Source organism: Acanthisitta chloris, unplaced genomic scaffold, assembly GCF_000695815.1.
Source record: "Acanthisitta chloris isolate BGI_N310 unplaced genomic scaffold, ASM69581v1 scaffold20342, whole genome shotgun sequence".
Lineage (NCBI taxonomy): Eukaryota > Metazoa > Chordata > Aves > Passeriformes > Acanthisittidae > Acanthisitta > Acanthisitta chloris.
This window is the reverse complement of record NW_008659021.1, coordinates 11,188-30,154: the sequence shown is the minus strand read 5'-3', so window position 1 is coordinate 30,154 and position 18,967 is coordinate 11,188. Positions and strand designations below refer to the sequence as shown.

Sequence of the window (18,967 nt, the reverse complement as noted above, 5' to 3'; positions counted from 1 at the left end):
GCGGCTGGCTCTGCGCACGGGCAGGGCGAGCATGCTGCGGGACTCGTGGGTTCTGACGTCCCTTGCCCAGCTGCAGGACCAAATGCTTCACACAGGGCTGTGCCAGCCTCCTTGGAGGTGGCTTAGAGATTGCAGCTTCATGGGGCTTTGAACTAGTTGCTTACAGCGCCGTGCTCCCCTCTGGCCTGTTCTCTTCCTCGAGTATTGATGCCTGTGTGGATTTCATCAGCTTGTTCGTAGTTTGATCATAATATTTGTTTGGGGTTTTTTTGCCCATCTTAGTGTTTTTCTAGGCTTAGCTTGTGTGAGCACAAGTGCAGGTGCAAAGAGGGCAAGGCTCTGGTTTATTTTGCCCCAGCCTGCAGCAGTGCTTTATAGAGCTGCAGCTCTATAGAGCACGATATTTATTTCACCTGCCCTGAAACCTTTCCTTCTCAGTGGGGTGCAGCTGTGCAGTTCAGGCAAGGAGGATTTCAAGATGTGAGCCTCGGGAAGAAGACAGAAATACTACTAAAAGAAAATAGCTTCTGTTCTGTGCCCTCCTCTCAACACTTATACCAGGGGAACTGACACACATGCAGCAGTCTCCCTGAAGGTTTAACTCACTGGATGTTCACATAGAGTAATATCCTGCGCCTTCAAAGTTACTAAAAAAAAACCAAAACCCTTGAGTAGGCTCAGACCTCTTGTGCACTGAGCCAAGGCCTTTTAAAATTTCACAGGAGCCAGGAGGGACTGAAAATATTTAAATTTCTGAAAGCAGGGTAGGCATAAAGCAAAGGTAGGAGGAAGGACATAGAGACACAGTGAGGTCTCTGCAGAAGTGCTGCAGTGTTGTGCTGCAGGTGTCAGCAGCTCCCCATGGAGCAGAGGCCTGGCTGTGAAGGGTGTGCAGTGTGGCTGGAAGGTCCCAGTAGACTGCAGATGGGGTTGGGATGGGGAGAGGTAGAAGGTGTCTGCTGAAGTAGTGTTTTATTAAACTGCATTGTTTTCCATGCTGATCCTGTTGGCAGCTGTCAAGGCCTGATAGGGCAAAGCCCTAGCCACCCTGCACATCTCGAGGGCAAGGCTCTCAGTCACAGCATTCCTTCCCTAGGCAGAATAGCTATTCAGCTGCAAACTTGTGTCACTGTTATGTTCATATGTTTGTTCTGTATTAAAATATTCTCTGCAGAGTTTTGCTTATCTTTTTTTACTTTTTAAAGCAGTCTGTAAAGTTTGGCACTGCTGGGAGGCTTGGGGTGGGGTTTTTTTTTTAGTTACTTGAGGGTCGGACAGAATTTGTGTTTCTGAATTTTGGGGACAGTCATGATCACCCACTGCCCTTTTCAGCAGTGACTACAAATGTTTGTTGCCAGCACAACTGTTCTCTGCCTTTATCCCCTGGTGATCAAGAGCTGTTGTGCTCTGCAAGCTATGTAGCTCTGGGTTTTCCCTTGTAGGTGTTGCTCCCATCAGTGGAGCAAACAGTCTAAATAGGCATGGCAAATGGAATATAGCCATGTTCTAGATATTGGAAGACTTTTTCTACTGAGTTTTACTATCTTGAAGGATGCAAAATATCCATAGGCATGTAATTTCTACAGTAGGCTGAAAATTCTGTAGGCCTTGGGCAAGGAAAGAAGGAATCAGCAAGCTGAGGAAAGGAAGTTCCCCCAAGGTTCTTCGGTGCCCCAGAGCTGTGGGGGAAATTAATTACTATGTTTATTTGCTCAACTACTAATTGAGTTTAAAAAAAGAGAGACAACCTCCTTCAACCAAGCTTTAAAAATCTGCAAGGGAGCAAAATTCATAATACCAAGAATGATTTCTGCACTGAGATAAATTGCAGTTGTGTTGCGTTTGCATTATGGGGCCAAAACCACAAGATTTTTGAGTCAGGTGTAAAGAACAGTATTGTAAACTCCTGACTGTATTGTTCCCCTGAGCACTTTTCTAGGAATTTGCAGTATGTTCTGCGTTTTGTGAAATACCTCTAGTCTCTAGGGGTGTAATTGTCAATCTTGTGCTGTTTAAAAGCTGAGGGGGATCCCCTGTGTATAGAGATGGGATTAAGCCATTGCTGCCTCTTAGGTAATTCTTGGCTCAGTTGGTTACTAAGCTGTGGTGACAGTTCTTTTTTATAGGGATGTTCTCATTCTTCTTTGAGTTAGCTCAGATTAATGAAAATAACTTGGGGGATCACTCCATCCTCTTAGGCATCCCAGACATGTTTTATTTTTCGAAGGTAGTGTCAAGTTTGGTTTTGGGTCACTGAGGTTGTAAATTAGTCCTGTAGAGGAGGTAGAGCAAGCCTAGCTTTGATTAACAAGAAGAGGATTTTGCTTTAATGTGCAAGTTCAGAAGGATCCAGCGATTATTGAAAAATTCTGTAATTCAGGTGAAGGTAAAAACACTGTAATATTGTGTGTCTGTTAGTAGGATAAAATTACTGAGAGAGAGTTACGAAGCTGGAGATCACCAACATTGAGTTTGTTGACTCAGTGGTTGGATACACTGTAAATCTGTTTCAGGTCTTCTCTGGTGAATGAAGGTTGAAGATTGTTCAAAAATGATCTAAATATAAGTGTATGGTGTGTTTGTTTTTTATTCCCCTTGCAGGTCCTGAATGAGAAAAAGCTCCAAGAAGTTGACAGTCTGTGGAAGGAATTTGAGACTCCTGAAAAAGCAAACAAAATGTAAGCAGCTTTATGTGGGGATAGCAGCGTGGGTTTTGGAAGGCCTATAGTTATGCACATCTCAAGTTCATAAAGAAGTACTGATTTTTGGTTTTCAGTACTGTAAAAGTTCTGAACAATGATAACCTGAAGTTAGATGCTCTGAGAAACTTACGGTGGAAAATCAAAGTGAAAGAAATATCTTTTGTCCTTGCAGTGTAATTAAGCTGCAGAATTCATTACTATGTGTCACCAAAACAAAAAACTGAACAATATTTTAAAGCAATCTAAATGCTTTGACAAGAACCTCCAAGCTTGTAATGCTGGAACTGTCTGAAATAACACGGTTTTGTGCTCACAGAAAATTCTTTTGGAAAAATTCAAGCTTAGTCTAGATGCCACTATGTAAATCAGTGTGAATTGAAGTTGATGTTGTTGCCCATGCCATCATGAGTGCTTGCACCACTGCATAGCTGTGCAGGGGTTGTGGTATCTGCTGATCAAGGTGGCCTCTCCAGCAAATTGCCCTAAAGCTGGGGACAATGGTGGATTCCTTCCAAGTCTGTCTAGGGTGTTTTTACTGGAGGATTTCTAACTAGCTTTGATTATAATGGATGCATCTGAACAAACTATGCCTTTTGATTTGTATTTATGCTGCTGTGTAGCAGTATTTAGAGGAGAGGCTGGAATATCCCACATATGCCTGTTTGTAGTGTTTTTAATCCTGTCTTGGAAACGTTGCCTTGGCCACTTGCTGTGGGGAGGATGTGGCTCTTAATGGATCTGTACTCTGATCAAAGTAATTCTTGTCTTGCCTTTCTGTAAAGACATAATTGTAAGCCTGAAGCTTCTGTTGGGCTCTGTGAGTGCTTAACGCAAGCATTCAGCTTTATCTGTGACCTTGCTTCCTTTGCAGATACTTGCCTCTCAAAAACAGTTAAGCAGAACTGGATTAGTCAAATGCCTGTCCCTGACAAGGAATTTACTGGATTGAGATAGCTTCCTAGCTGTAACTCTGTATGTCAACACCACAGACTATGAGGGGGAGAGGGAAGCTGTGCCTAAGGATCTGACATCGTGTGTTAAACACTGCCCATATGATTTTTGGTTTTGGTCAGCAGTTGGGGCATGAAACAATTTTCTGTTGTTTGTTTTAAGCTCAGATCAGAACTTGTATTCTAACATCTATTTACAAGGAGGGACTTGAGGATTCATGGGCAATGAATCAGTTCGGTTTTAAAGTCTTTGAAGATGCATTTGGTTGAAAAGTGTGTTTAATCTGAGCTGTGCAGGCTCTGCATTCCACCAACAGAAGGCAGAAGGTTTTCTTTTGAAGATGAGTGGGAAGATGCTATCACCAGTCAGTCAGGGTGCAGTGTTGAAATTTAAATGGGTGATATCTGCGTTTAAATATGCACTACAAAACAAAATGGGGGCTTAGATTTTCTGGTGATATTGGTTTTAGGAATACCAAATGAAAAATTCTCCTTTTTCCCTTTTTATACTGTGGGACCCAGCTGAAAAGTCACCCCAGGCTCATACTTAATCAGCAGGTTTAGTGCTCTCCTGTCTTTTTGAGGATTTGGATATTGATCTCTGCTCTCTTGCAGCCTTAGGGCAAAGAGGGGAACTATAATATCAGAGTCAGAAAAAAGGTAAAATGGTTCTGGCATCTGGTTTTATGTGCATTTGTTTACACACTTTTATTTTTCTTCTGTAGAGTAAAACTGAAACAGTTTGAAAAATTTCAGGACACAACAGAAGCACTTGCTGGTAAGTGAGTTAACACTGTTCATAGAAAAAATATGCACTGGTTTGCTCATTACTTACCTCTGTCCCTGCTCTGGTTTTTTGCTTAGTTTTCAAACTGCAAGTTTTTCAAAGTAAACTGATGGTTTATGAGGTCATGCGTCCAATCTACAGTGCAGCAGAGATGTATTACAGTCAAATTTTTTTCCTACCATGCTTATTTCCTAAACATCTCACAAATGAGCACCATTGTAGACTTTGACTGATACATGTAGCCTGTTGTCGATGATGGATTCTTGTTGAAACTGAGTATTGCTGATTTGAGTCAACATTTCGTCACTACCACTGAGACAACAGACAGAGTACATGCATTGTGATAGCGACCCGTGGTTTATAGATGCATATTATGCCTGTGTTTTTCAGCCTAAGAAAAGTCTGTATTCCACTTAACAGAAATTCAGGAGTTTACGAAATGTAAAGCCTTGTGTTCAAAAATTTTTAATAATTCTACACTTAGATGCTTGATGCTGGGGCTTAGTTCGAACAGAAATGATAGAAGTGCTATGTAATAATTCAGAAATGGTGTGCCTGTTGCTGTTCAATGTGCTGTATGCCATCAGTAGGTAGGTGTTCCAGGTCACATTTACAACTAAAGAACAGTTCTTCATATTCTGATGCGGTAGGGATGACTTATAAAGGAAGCTAAGGAACAAGAATGGAGACGCTGCCATCATGAGATGCAAGTGAAACAACCAAGATTGAAGCTGCTGTATGTTCTTCTCTAGCATATTTTTTGGATTATGTTGCATATGTTCAGATTCAGATCATGTATAGTTAGGCTGATTTATTAAAAAACAACTCCAAAGCAGTAACAAAAACCCCAACCCAAAACCTTCTACTACTTTGCTTCAAGTTTATTTATCTGTGAAAGTGAAGAGGTTCAGACTATGTATGGCATGTTTATGTATGTGGCTGTTATAAGTGGGTTAGAAGCTATTGGCCAGCTTGAAAGGTGGAAAATTATTTGCATTGTAAAAGGGTTGAGAGGAAACTCAGCACAGCACTTAGATTTTACTCTTTTACATATCATTACGGTCCTGGAAGCCAAAACTCACTGGCTTCTTCTCTGTTTACTGTGATGAAGATGTTGCATCAGCCACAGAAGTTCAGTGAAGCACAGAGCTGACCCACAAAGACAGTTGCATAAGTACCTGCTTAAAGTATATTGTGTGGGATTGTAAAGCTTTTACAGGTCGATTAATATTTGAGAACGCAGAATGTGTTTTTAAAATTCTTCTGTCTATATGCTGTATTAAAAGGGTCTGTGTCAGACTGCCCAGTCAGTGTGTTTGGCATCATTCTTAGCTGGGCTTTAGATAGTACATTATCATCACCAGGGGATGCAAATAAGTAATTACTTAATTTAGGATATCATGGTTGCTGCATATGGGACCTGGAAAATGGTTGGTTAATTAAATGATACACAAAATGTTCCCATATAACCTTGCCTTTGGAAATGTTAAACATGTATCTAAAGCATATGGCATGCTGTTTGTAGAGATTCTTAAACAAAATTGGCATAAATAGAGCTGAAACCATATGGAGAAAGGAGAGGCAACTGGGAGAATGGTTTTTGATTTAGGCCATCAAAGGAAAAAGTATAAAATTTTCTGTTTTGATTTTTAGCTGCTGCATGGCAAAGTAGTGTTACAGCTCAGACTAGAGCTACTGTGGGCAGTTAAAAGAAATATACAAAGTCAGAAGTACTATTTTTACAGGTTTTAGGAAGGGAAAGAAACTTTGTTTTTTTTGTTTTATACAGCATCCACAGCTCTTGTAGAAGGCAAACTCAGCAAGAGCTTGAAGAAAATTCTCAAGAAGATAGTGGCAAAAGATGCCCATGAGCAGTTGGCTGTAGCAGATGCCAAACTTGGAGGTGTCATAAAGGTGATAACTGATTTCACGATTCTTCCTTTTGTTTCATGCTACTGAAATATTGTAGTCAGATTCTAGAGGTTTTGCAATTACTAGCAATGGATTATGCTGCCACTGCTGTGCTTGCAGCATGGAAGGTACCTAATCGTAGCATGTGTATTGCATGTATACACAGATGTTGTCTTGGGTACACAAGTGAATGATGTGGTAAAAGTCCACTGAGGTGTTCAGGTTTGCTTGATTTCTTGCTTCAATATTGTTAATTTTCCTTGTGACCCAATCCAGAAAAAGTGGGGGAAGAACCAACCAAAAAACCCCAGCTGGGCAGAGGTGTTTATTCCTTACTCACAGATGCAGCAGTAGTGGGATGATGACTTACTGTCTTGTTGGGAGTATGCATCGATGTGCCTTCCTCTGCCTTAAGGCAGTTTTGTACATCCTTCAGTTCTGGCCTGCCAGAGGAAGGAAGAGGTACAGTGAAGGTGAACTGTTTTCTTCAGTGTCTCCTAGGTGTTAAATACCAGTTTCCTATCTCCTGTCTGATTGCTCCTGCTTCCACGGATTATTATTCTGATGTGCTGGTTTGAAAGCAAACCAGTGAGAGACTCAGAAATACAATTTAATAGCGAAAACAAACCAAAAAAAAGTGCAACAGTACAAAAAGAAACTGCTGAGAGAATCAGAAAGCAACCTGACACCCTGTCAGTCAGGGTATTGGTAGCAGTCCCATTAAATGGTGGCTGCAGTCCTCCTGGAGTGATGGTTCTGTTGGAGCAGTGATCCTGTAGATCTGATCTTCACCTGAAGGTCCAGTGGTAGCTCTTATCCTCTGGGAATGCAGTAGGTAAAGGCTCCTGTGCTGGTCCAAACCCCAGATTATATCCAGGTGGGAATGCTTGGCTCCTCCCCTGGGGTGAAGCATCTCACGATGGAACCGTGTAATTCTATGGGTCATTCGGTGGGTCTTTGACAGCCCATTAAACAGAGATAACTCCCTCCGAAGCTATCAGGGATGAGTCATGGTAGGAGATAACGATCACTGCCCCACCTGCTTTAACAGCTTGTGAAGATGATAATAGAATACATACTTGCTTATACCCTATATTGTAACCTAGGACATCTGACAACCTCCTCATGCTGCCTTAGGATACTGGTGTGTGCTGCAAAATGGGGAGGGTTTAGTGTCATACAAGGACTTTGAACTACTTATTAGGCTTTGTTCTCTGAAAAAGACCCAAAGCCCCCAAACCTCTAGCTCTGAATTTTCTGTGGCCGAACTGTTTCTAGTAAACTGCAAAATCTTGAATCTTCAACATACAGATGGAACATTAATTATAAATCTCCTTGTCAAACTGTAATTGTTACTGTGTGGGAAACTGGGATGTTACTACCTTGAGCATCAAAAATGGCTGAAACTTGTGTGATCACAGAGTTGCAGTGGGAAAATTAGTTATAATGAGGTAAGGTTGCTGAAAGACAAGGGCTTCAGAGGAACATGGTGTTGTGCCTGACTTTGGACTGTTGATTTTCACCCTGCAGGACAAGCTGAATTTGAGTTGTATACACAGCCCAATGGTTACAGAGCTGATGAGGGGAATTCGCTCACAGATTGAAGGGCTTATAACAGGCCTTCCTTCTCGAGAGATGGCAGCTATGTGTCTGGGTCTGGCACACAGGTGAGTTCCTGTAACAGCTTTCTTTCATCCCATATCTGCCCCACTCCTGTGTCCTCAGCTATGCTGTACTGCGTGAAGTGTCTGAGTATGTGACACGGTCTCGTACTCTGTAAGTCAAGACACATTTGTATCTAAAATCTTGTTTTATAAAGGAAGAGCTTTCCAGTTTATACCCACCCTTCATCTTCAGGCATCATCTTGAAAGAGTTCATCTTTACCTTAAGTTGAAAGCTTTTGTTTGCATATGTACTTCAGCATTTTGCTTGGAGTGTCTCTATAGCAGTCAAGTGGGTCATTTAAAACTCTATTGTCACTAAGAGGCAAGGTGAAGAGCATAATTTGCTGATATGTACCTGAATAAAATACCCATATAATAGATAAAGATATAAAAATGTTAAAGGCAGACTTGTCTTCTCACCTTGCTATCACTGCCTTTTAGGTTTAGTGGAGTAGTAGTTAAATACAAAGTTGCTGTATCAACAGGGGATCATGAGTAACTTTTTAATCTGTATTCTGACATAAACTTGTCCTGTCATGAGCCACTGTCAAGTTCAAGAAATGCTCTGCTGAAAACTGATGTATGCTTGCTAAGAAAATGGGCATTAATATTGAAAAGGGACTTTAAAGATGCAAATCCTCCTTGATATAAAGTGTCTTTTTACTGTAGTGTACTGAGAAATTGTAAACATAGCCTTTTGCCATCTGGCTTTAATGTTTCTCGGACAGTAAGAATCTGTTCAAGGAAGTTTTTGTTTCTTCTGTTGCTTCACATTAGCATTGCTGATACTTGCTGCAGGGTAGGTGCAGTTTTGTGGATTGCCTCCAGCTGCTGCAGGACTGGAAGTGCTGTTGACAAATCCTTTTTGTGGGGAACCATGCAGAAAAACCAGCAGCCAATTTCCTACCACAGCACTCATGTTCAGTCATCTGCACATGGTACAGATAGCCTTAACTTTCCCTTTCACCCTGGTCACGGGATATATGTGTGTGCACATGTTGTAAAACCTCAGTGTGGCTTCTGGCCACAGCTGAAAGCAGTCAGTGGCATACGACTGAGCTGGTATGAATGAAAGTATGAACAGCTATATTAATGTAAAATAGGAACAGGTGGGGCACACTCTGCAACAGGATGTCAGGATGATGATGAAACCATTTCTGTCTCCTCAGCCTTTCCCGGTACAAGTTGAAATTCAGCCCAGACAAAGTAGATACCATGATTATCCAAGCAATTTGTAAGTATATTTAGAGCTTAAATTATTAATGGATTTAGCTTAGGATAGCTGACTTCTTTACATTGGTTACAGAAAAGTATTACTGTCAGTTTCCTCCTAGGATATCTTCGTAAATTGGGCACCAGTGTTCAGCTAGGCATAAGGTGGATTTTCTTAATAGGGCTTTCTGCAAGTAGGAACATTTTTAGGATGATGAACTGATGTCCACTTTTTCTTAGTGTAGAGATCAGCTGAAATACAGGCAGTGTTAGTTCAGTCCTCTGAGGGCTTCCCTTGCCAGCCTGCCCCCTGCTGAATAGTGCTGGGAGAATGGACCCCATGGGACAGCATTTTCTGCCCCATCATTTTGGTGGTATCTTGCATAGGGTGCAATGTAGAAATAGACTCTTATATTAGACATGTAAAACACACTGCAGTGTGTAATGCTGCATTTTGTGTCCTTGCTTTCTTAATGGAAAACAAACTGAAATTGTTAGTGCAGCTAGGACTACCCATTCCTCATTTTTCCTTGAAGACATTCATATCACGACATGCTTGCTGTGAAGCAGTGGTGAGGAATTCTGTTTGGAACATTCATTCCCAGACAGTTTTCTATGATGAAACATAGTTAAACTGAAATTAATGATTTAATTCAGTTCTCTTGTCACTACCACTGAGACAACAGATGGGAATGTTGGTATTGCAGTAGCAGGAAATATTTTAGCCTCAGGGCTCTGTAGCATTATAAACTGTGGGTGTTACAGTCCTAAATTCTGAATCTGGTTATTGGTCATGTTTGGTAAATGGTGATCCTGTTGTTTTTGTATTAGACACATTTATATTATAAAGGTAACTGAAGGGCTTAATCTTTTAAATCAAGTAATTGAATACAAGCCATTTGTCACCATTTAAACATCTTTTCTTAAAGTTAATTGGATGATTACATTTTGCATCAATCTTGTGTGTAGCACTTGAGCTGACTGAGAGGAAGAGTAACTGGCTGCTGCTCCCCTTCTAGGGGAATGTGCTTTGCAGCTGTTAGAGGAGTCTGTCCAAGGCAGCCCCAGTGATGACACTTTGAGGCCACTCTCATGGGAATTCTAGCACTTCTACAGTATTTTATCTGGGATTATGCAGTTCTCTGAAAAATAAAGATTTGTAGTGTACTGCAGTTTGTTTTATTCCAGTCTTTATAGGATAAAATTCTTCCATAAGTCTCCCTTTACGCTAGTTAAATTTATTGATTGGAGAGTTTGCCATTTTTATATTACCTTTTTAGAATAAAGAAGTCCATTCTTCTTTGTTTTAGCACTTCTTGATGACTTGGACAAAGAACTGAATAACTACATCATGCGCTGTAGGGAGTGGTATAGTTGGCACTTCCCTGAACTGGGCAAAATCATCACAGACAACCTAACGTATTGTAAATGTGTGCGGAAAGTTGGTGAGTAGTAAGGCAACAGGAACCTCGAGCATGTTGCGTGTTAGTAGGCAGTGCATTCATGGCACTGATTCGTAGAACAACTGACTTGCTTGTCCAACTAGTCATGACACTGTGTTCAATCAATCCTGCCTTCAGCAGCAGTGTAAACAGGGCCAGGAGGAAAGTAGTGTGTGTTTGCATCTGTATGTTGATGCAATTTACCATTTGGAAGCTTAAGAGAAAGCTTATACAGTATCACCAATGAGTTCTCCATGGACCCACCAGCATATCTTCTTAGAATCACAATTAGTCAGCAGATCAGTTTGGAAACTAGCTACCAAAAAAGAAATGTTGCCTGTTTCTGGTTGTTCATGGAGATAGCAACTGCTAGAATTATTCATAATAGCAGAAAGAATGACTGCTATAATATTTTGGACACTTGCCTCACCTCTTGGGCACACATGCTTTGTATTGATTTTATTGGGTTTTTTAATAATAATTAAATTTGCAGTCCACAGACAGACTTGTTGTTTTAAGGGAGGGGGTTTTTTCCTAGTTGTGGGAAGAGTTAAATAGATTTGGTTAGTGGTAAATGACTGTTTACTTCCTGGAATTCTTTCTCTGTAATATTATGACTGAAAATTTTTCAGCAACCAGCTATTGAAAAGGTGAAGTATGCAGTGTTACAGAGTATGGGCTTTTTTTTTTTCCTAGTTTCAAATTTCATATTTCCAACCATTTCTAGCAAGTATAAGCATAAAGTCAGAACACTGACATACATTTTGGGAATTTGGAATAGGGTGATGGTAGACTTGACTCACTGTTTTTATTTTGGCCTTTTATCTTTGTCTGTTTCTGTGCTTTTTTGACTAGTTCATCTCGCCTTGAGCACAAACATGCTTTCATCTGTTCCCCCACAGGAGACAGAAGCAATTTTGCTTCCTCTGATATTTCTGACATCCTACCAGAGGAGATTGAGGAGGATGTGAAGGCTGCAGCTGAGATTTCCATGGGGACAGAAGTATCAGAAGAAGACATAAGCAACATAATCCATCTCTGTGATCAGGTATGTACACATGGATGGTTAGCAGTAGGAACTCTAGCCATTTCAGAGCCTCTTCTACCAAGGAGGGGTTTTCCCAGGGCATTGCTTAACACACTTGTGATGGCAGTGATGATTCCTGTAGCATTGCTTTCCTGATGTACAGACATGAGGGAGCACAGTCACTACCTCATCTGAGCCATCTCAGACTGTTGATGCCTGCACAAGATCTTTTGAAAGTGGTAGTCTTACTTTTGGAAGGAATTTTGTTATCATTGTGCTTTAAAGTCTTTGAGATGGTGGCATTGTATAGCCTCTTTTTAATCTGTCACTTTGGAAGTTAGGTGGGTAAAAGCAGAGCACTGAGGCTTCAAAAGAATTAGGTGCCCTCTCGTGCTCTCATCTGGAGTGTATGTGAACACTCTCTGACCTTTGTGGTGCCAGTTGGATCCCTTTGTGACTTTACCAGGGAGTGGCAGGGTCAGGAGTTCCTGTTCTTCGTCTAGACCAGGCTGCTTTTTATATGTGCATTCTAATTGTGTGTATTTGTATGGAACAAGTAAAGAGCATTTATCCCATTTCAAGAGAATGGTGGCAAAGATTTATGTGAAAACTGAATGTTCCAGGGTTTTGTCCTAAAGAAAATGTCCTTACTAAGTATTTTTGTTCCACTTCGCTGTCTTTGGCATGTTGTCAGCTCCTTTATCGGGAGCTTTGCTGAGAAAATAAGTTGCATAAGAGAATGAGCAACACAGATCCAATATACTTTGTGGATGGAGCTGTGCTCTGGGACTATGCCCTATATAAAGCTTTCTGTAACTCTGGCTGTTTGCATTTTGTTAGTCTCCTTCATTGAATTCTCAGCACTTCCTCATTTTGGTATATTTGGCTCTTAATATCTTTTGGTCAGCTCATAGTGATTCCTGTAACCAAACTGTCTGTGCCAGGTGATCGAAATCTCTGAGTATCGGACACAGCTCTACGACTACCTGAAGAACAGAATGATGGCCATTGCTCCCAATCTCACTATCATGGTGGGCGAACTGGTCGGAGCGAGGCTCATTGCTCATGCAGGTGGGTGACACTGGTCAGTGTAAATAAACCTTGGGTGACCTCATCAGAGGTTTTCTCTGAGGGGTTGGTCAGCTAAAAGCATTATGTAAGGCCCTGATGAACATCTTGTGGTAAAGGGGATGAAGGCAGCTCTTGAGGAATCTGAGAATACCAGCATGAGCTTGGTAGTAGTCTGTGATGATAAAGTTAGTTCTCAGATGGCCTGAATTCTTTTTGGAATATGAAGGCATCATAAGTCACTACCTCTTCTGAGACACTTACTGAGCCTCCTGCTGATAGTCTAGTCACTTCTGAAGTAAAATGCTGACCAACTGACATTAGGCTTTTATAGTCAGACTGGCTCAAGGTAGCAGCCTTGTTTCGGTTATCTGTGTTGCAGTTCTGTGATGACATCTTGCTGCCAGACTATCAGGAATAGGCATTACTTCAGTAGAATATGTTTTACTGAGTCAGCCTTCTTCCCTGATGCTGAAATCAAACCAAGACAGTTAGTTGATGCATGAAACACTGAAATGACTTACCTGTCCTTCAGGAAACGAATGTGAAACAGCTCTCATAGAAATAGATGGCTCTGAGCTTCCTACACTATTCAAAAGTAGGAATCTAGCCTTGCTGCTCCTCTGACAAAGTACTATTGCTGTGTCACCTCCTAGGTTCCCTCCTGAATCTAGCAAAACATCCAGCTTCAACGGTTCAGTTACTGGGTGCTGAGAAGGCACTCTTCAGAGCACTGAAGACTAAAAGGGACACACCTAAATTTGGCCTTATCTATCATGCTTCTCTGGTGGGACAAACCAATACCAAAAATAAAGGAAAGGTAAGCTGCAGAATCGTTTACCAGCTTGGCTTTTTTCCAGAGATGATGAGATGGCTCGAGTTTCACTGTGAGGCTATTTTTGTGGTTTATTTTACTGTATTGCTTTGTGGTTACATGGAAAATGCCACTGTCCCACAAATCCGTGAACGTTACTCATTCTTGTTCAAAAAAGTGAATGGTATTGTCCATTTGATACGTGATCAATAACATGCATTCCTGGTGAGTCACGATGCAATGGTGGCTTTCTCTAAGGGCTATGTTACTGCTTTGGTCGATGTGATAGTAAGGTAAGTTATTACAGGGTTTAGTCTTGCTTGAAAATTGGATTCTTGTTGTGCTAAAGCAAGTAATTTGTGGCTTGATCTTAAGGAGCTTAGATTTTTATAATGCAGGTGGGTGAATATGTGTTTGAATTGTGGAGAAAGCTGTCTAGCCAGAAATTACACCTCAAACTAACCTGATCTAAAGGTTGGATTAGAGTGGGATATGTATAAGTAACTTGCTGTCTTGGACATTTCCCTCTATTTACCAAGGAAATAAGGTCTAACATTAACAGTATCTCAGTGTTAAAAGAATGACGCACTAATTACTTTCTGGATTAAAAACTGCTAGTAAATGGTTACTTTGTGCTTTTTTTATGTGGGTCTGGTTTCCAGACCAGAGTGAATCATTGCCTTATGTTTAGTCTTAGCATTTAATATTATTTTTGGCTTTTCCAGATTTCTCGAATGCTGGCAGCTAAGACTGCCTTGACTATTCGTTATGATGCCCTTGGAGAGAACACCAATGCTGAAATGGGAGCTGAGAACAGACTAAAAGTAGAGACAAGATTGAGGCATTTGGAAGAAAGGGGGGTAAGTCTAGCAGAGGGCTGCATGAAGCTGACATTCTTTAGACTATGATTTCTTGATGTGCTGCTTTTTGACTCTTTTCACTCAGTTGTGTGTCACTCTTATTCTGTAGTTTCTCCCAGCTTTGTCTGGAGTAGTCGAGTGTGTAAGCAGTTGCAAGCATTTGCATGTCAGTTTTTTTGTGTTTACACAGCTGTCTTCATTTATGGTATACTGAAAAATCTTGATACTGAACAAGATAAGATCACACCTTTAAATTCACGACATCTCTATTAATTGCAAAGATATTCATATCTTCTTTACCCTAGAAGAAGGCATATTTGGGTTTTCTCCCTGACTCACATTTTTCACCATGGTTTCCCAGAATCTGAACACTGGTGCTGCTTATTCAATCTTACGGAGCTTTCTCTGTAGCTTAAGCAAGATGTTGTCCTGCAAATTGCTGCATTGTTCTCCCATCATCTAATGCGTATCTTGCCTCTCCACACCTGCTGTTCCATGTTGCCATCAGCACAGCATGCTGGGAGGGTGTAGGGGTTACCTTCCTCTTTTAGGTGCATGTGATCTTGTGAATGACAACTAGGTTCAGCCTTCCAAACCTATCCAATCTGATACTAAAGCTGCAGCACTGGTAGTGCTAGGACAGAAAAGAAAAATCCAGAAAAACTTGCCCACTCCTTGAGCATTTCATGGGAGGTGATACTTCCCATCCGAACACTGGCAAGGAGACATGTTAATACCAAAACACAAAGCCATCACCTGACAAATGCACATTTAATTCAAATCCAGTTTGGGGTCTGTATTGTGGTTTTAAAGTTGGCTTTATGCCAGCTAGCAGGTGGTACCTGCCTTGACATGCAGTAACTCTTGGGGGAAAAAAACCCACCAAAAAGTGTGCACAAAATTGAGCCAATTTTGGGGATTTGGAGGTACTATGTCATAACAGTTATGTCATGTGTCTGTGGTATGTCTCATCCAGTACTCGGTGCCCTTTAATTGACTTGGGCTCTTGAAGAGCAGCAGTAGAAGGGCTGCTCTCACCCCAGCCTTTCTCACCTCAGTTATGCTCCCTGTCACTAGGTGTAAGATTGTTGCAGGTACACAAGAGCCTGACCTGTAACATATGTCTGTCTTTCCACTTTTAATTCCTTTCAAGAGCTGTAGAACTTGTGAATTGTTTTCATTATGAGTAATGAAATGTAGATTTCACATTTAAATTTTTCTTGTAGATAAGAAGAATAAGTGGCACTGGAAAAGCCTTGGCCAAGACAGACAAGTATCTAAACAAGAGGTGAATAATTTTTCCTTTCAGCTTGGCTGAATATAAATAAGTCTTCGTGTTTTTTTTTTTTTCTGAAAAGCTTTTCGGTTGTGGGCTGAGTTGACTTAAGATCCAGAAAACATTTTCCATGCTTTTAAACACCAATGTATGTTCTGTTGCTAACAAGAATTTTTATTTTCCCAGATTTTCTAATAGTAAATTACTGACATCATCAGATAACAAGTACTTTTAGGTGTGATCAGCACCAGCACAAAGAGTTGGATGTAGCAGCTTAATTTAATACAAGTCTGAACAAATTAAATTTGAGAAAATCAGAGTTTGAATCAATTTCTTTTGACCCGAAAACTGTCCTATAGACTACTTAGTCACCTTATTCTTAGAAAAGAAAAAAAGCAGGCGTCACTTGTTTTGAGCAAAGCTTCATCTCCTTGTGTAAGTCCTGTATTTTACAAGTAATATGTGTTTTAAACAATAGATAAGAACTGTATGTACTTTGGACACTGTTAGAGCAGTTTCTGGTGCCCAAAGTGACACTGTAAATTGCAACTGGGACAGCTGAACATCTGAGAATTTGAACAGGGTATTATTAGTCTGAGCTGTGACATCTGGGTTTACTGCTTAATTTGGTTGCAGGCTTCTTGCTTAGCTTTGCTTGCTTATTTTGCTGAACCTTTGTTGTAGAGAGGGCAAGAGCTCAGCAAATTCAGGGCTGAGTGCTTGTTCTGTGAGAAAAAATAGCACTGTTTCACCCATCTGCACTCCCCAAAGATCTTTTTGGAGCCTAGCTGTAGCTTTCATTTCCATATGCTAGGCATTTCCAAGTGTAGTGATGGCTCTGATTTCTGGACCAGCTTTTGCAGAGACAGTGCCAGTCAGTAAACGAAGCATCAGGGTGTGTAAGGAAGCAGTAGCTTAGGGAGGAGGGTGTTGAGGAGACAGCATAGATGCTGGGTTTTGACCTCTTGAAATTGAGGAGTCATGAATTCCTGCCAGGACATGTTTCTACTGTTAGACATGCTTTGCAAATGTGTCTAGGCTTGGGGGAGAGACTGAAGATAATTCTTGGCTGTTTGGCTTAGTCTGGCTGCCTAAAAGGGAAACTAACTCACTGCCTGTCAGATTGTCCTTGTAGTACAAAAATGGCACTACTGGTGCCGTATGGGAATGTTTGAAGGGTTAAACTAGTGTTGTAAGGAGATTGGCAAGAATCTTAGTCTTGTATGGAGCTGTGGATTTTGTATGAATTAGCTAAATCCAAGTTATGTTTCAGAACTGAATTGCAAGGTAGTTTTTAGAGTATGCTTTCCAAAAAAAGATACAAGAGAGTGCATTACCATTGTTTTGGGTTGGTTTTGGGTTTTTTAATTTAGCAGCAGTATTTTGACAATGACAAAGAAGCCAGTGAGGTCTTACTTGGTTTTAATTGAAGCAGAGTAAATTGCTTCTGTAAAGCAATATGCAGTGTTAATACCTGTAAGAATAATTTCTGATGTTTAGAGGATGAATTGATGGTACTGTCTGCTGGTGTTGCCACATGCTTCTAAGTCCAGTGACTACAGTGACTAGTGCATATGCAAGGTAGCTACTTCAGATTCCTATTTAAGAAAAGTTCAGGTGCTCAGTATGTGGCTGGGAAGGACTATTAGGCTTATTGTTTCAAAGCTCCTTTCTTTTTCAGTAGGACTTGTGTTCTGAATAAGAAAAAATGCTTCATTGCAATAAGGTGATTCAATTGCCCCTGAGAAGTTCCAACTAAAGAGCACTGGATTTTATTTGGGCTGGTTCTCTGCAGCCTGTAGAGGAATTTGGGACTGAACAAACGAGCGTGCAGTATTTGAGAAGAGGCAATTTCAGACATAGATGAGATATTTGAATGTCCCATAAAGTCAGTGATACAATTGATAGAGATGAGCCGTAGCATTACCCTGCCCTATGAGTTGTGCCCTCTGAATGTGATGGTGGAGAGGCAGTGTAGGAAAAGCATAAAGCTACTTCTAATCTTCTCTGTGTGTATAGGCATTTATTACCATTGGAGTAAACTTATAGGGTAACATACCAAATAAAATACACCAAACAATGGGGAGCTGTGTGGTTGTGACCTATGACTGTGTTAGAAAAGCTTTCAGCAACAGAGAGTTCAATCTAACGGGTATGTAAAGTGCTCTTCAGAGCCTTGAACTAATATGAACCAGAATCAAGCTCTTACTTAACTGGTATGTTCTGTTCAGATCAGAGGTACTTTGTGGTATGTCTCTTCTGTATTTGTGATTACTGAGAAACCACCTGTGAATTGGAGAAAGGGCCTCACTACCTGTAGAAGCTTTGCTAGCTGAGCAAGATTGATATGCAGGTATTCTTGGGAGGTTATGTTGGGGAGTTTGTGTTCAGCTGCATGGAGGTTAGCATTTCTTACTATTTAAAGTGACTTGTTTTCTTCATTACAGTGAAGTGAAAGTATTTGATCCTTCTGGTGACTCAACACTTCCTGTTGTTTCCAAGAAACGCAAAATTCAGGAGGTAGAAGAACAAGACACAGAGGTTCCAGTGAAAGCAAAAAAGTTCAAAGCAGAGACGAAAGGTTAGTCGCTGTCTCTGTGCTGCTGCATGTTGCTGTTTGCATTGTACAGTGAGGCTTAACATTTGCAGCCAGTCACAACACCTGGTTCTTCTCCTTGGGTATGACAGTGTATTAAAAAAAGTAATAATCCTTTATAGCCAGACTGCAGTCAATTTACTTTGAACATTGCTTTTAAACAGTTGTAAGCTTATAAGATCATTTAAAAACAAAACTCTGCTCATACTCTTCTTGCAGAATTTCTTGTTCAGCAGATTGATATTTAGTGCGTGTCAGTATCTTAAAGACTAAAAAGCTCTTCTCTGTAAAACCAGAACTTTCCCAATTCTCTTTAAAAAATACTGGTTTATTCTGTCTAAAAATGGTTTCTGGCATGTTTCAACATACAACCAGGTTAGAATTTGAAGTGAAATGGCACTTGGAAATTTCTGTCTGAATTTAGATAATACATGAATAGCTGTTGTTCTCTGGGGAGCTAAAATTGAACTGTGGCCGCAGTTGTTCTTTCTTTCTGATAAGTTACTGTGTAAAGAAAGATTTTTGAACTGCATCTTCAAAATAATCTGTTTTATATTGTGGTGCATTTTAAGACACGTTTTCTTCTCTCCAGTGTGCACTTCAGCACCCTTAAAAGGCTGTCCTATAGTTGCTGTGATAGTGGAGTACCCAGTGTGT

General features: G+C 40.6%; 1 protein-coding gene across 1 annotated transcript in view; it reads left to right on the top strand.

Annotated features, from left to right (window-relative positions):
• Positions 1-2,540: 2,540 nt before the first annotated feature.
• The window catches only part of NOP58 (NOP58 ribonucleoprotein), a gene marked incomplete at its 5' end in the record, with an annotated part of 21,928 nt that continues 5,501 nt past the window's right edge, over positions 2,541-18,967 (top strand). The window contains 12 exons of the mRNA XM_009069246.1: positions 2,541-2,678; positions 4,378-4,430; positions 6,229-6,353; positions 7,881-8,017; positions 9,185-9,249; positions 10,538-10,672; positions 11,572-11,717; positions 12,641-12,767; positions 13,421-13,584; positions 14,304-14,438; positions 15,665-15,726; positions 18,162-18,295. Of these exons, the coding sequence (XP_009067494.1) occupies positions 2,541-2,678; positions 4,378-4,430; positions 6,229-6,353; positions 7,881-8,017; positions 9,185-9,249; positions 10,538-10,672; positions 11,572-11,717; positions 12,641-12,767; positions 13,421-13,584; positions 14,304-14,438; positions 15,665-15,726; positions 18,162-18,295 (1,421 nt within the window). The remainder of the gene's footprint in view (positions 2,679-4,377; positions 4,431-6,228; positions 6,354-7,880; positions 8,018-9,184; positions 9,250-10,537; positions 10,673-11,571; positions 11,718-12,640; positions 12,768-13,420; positions 13,585-14,303; positions 14,439-15,664; positions 15,727-18,161; positions 18,296-18,967) is intronic.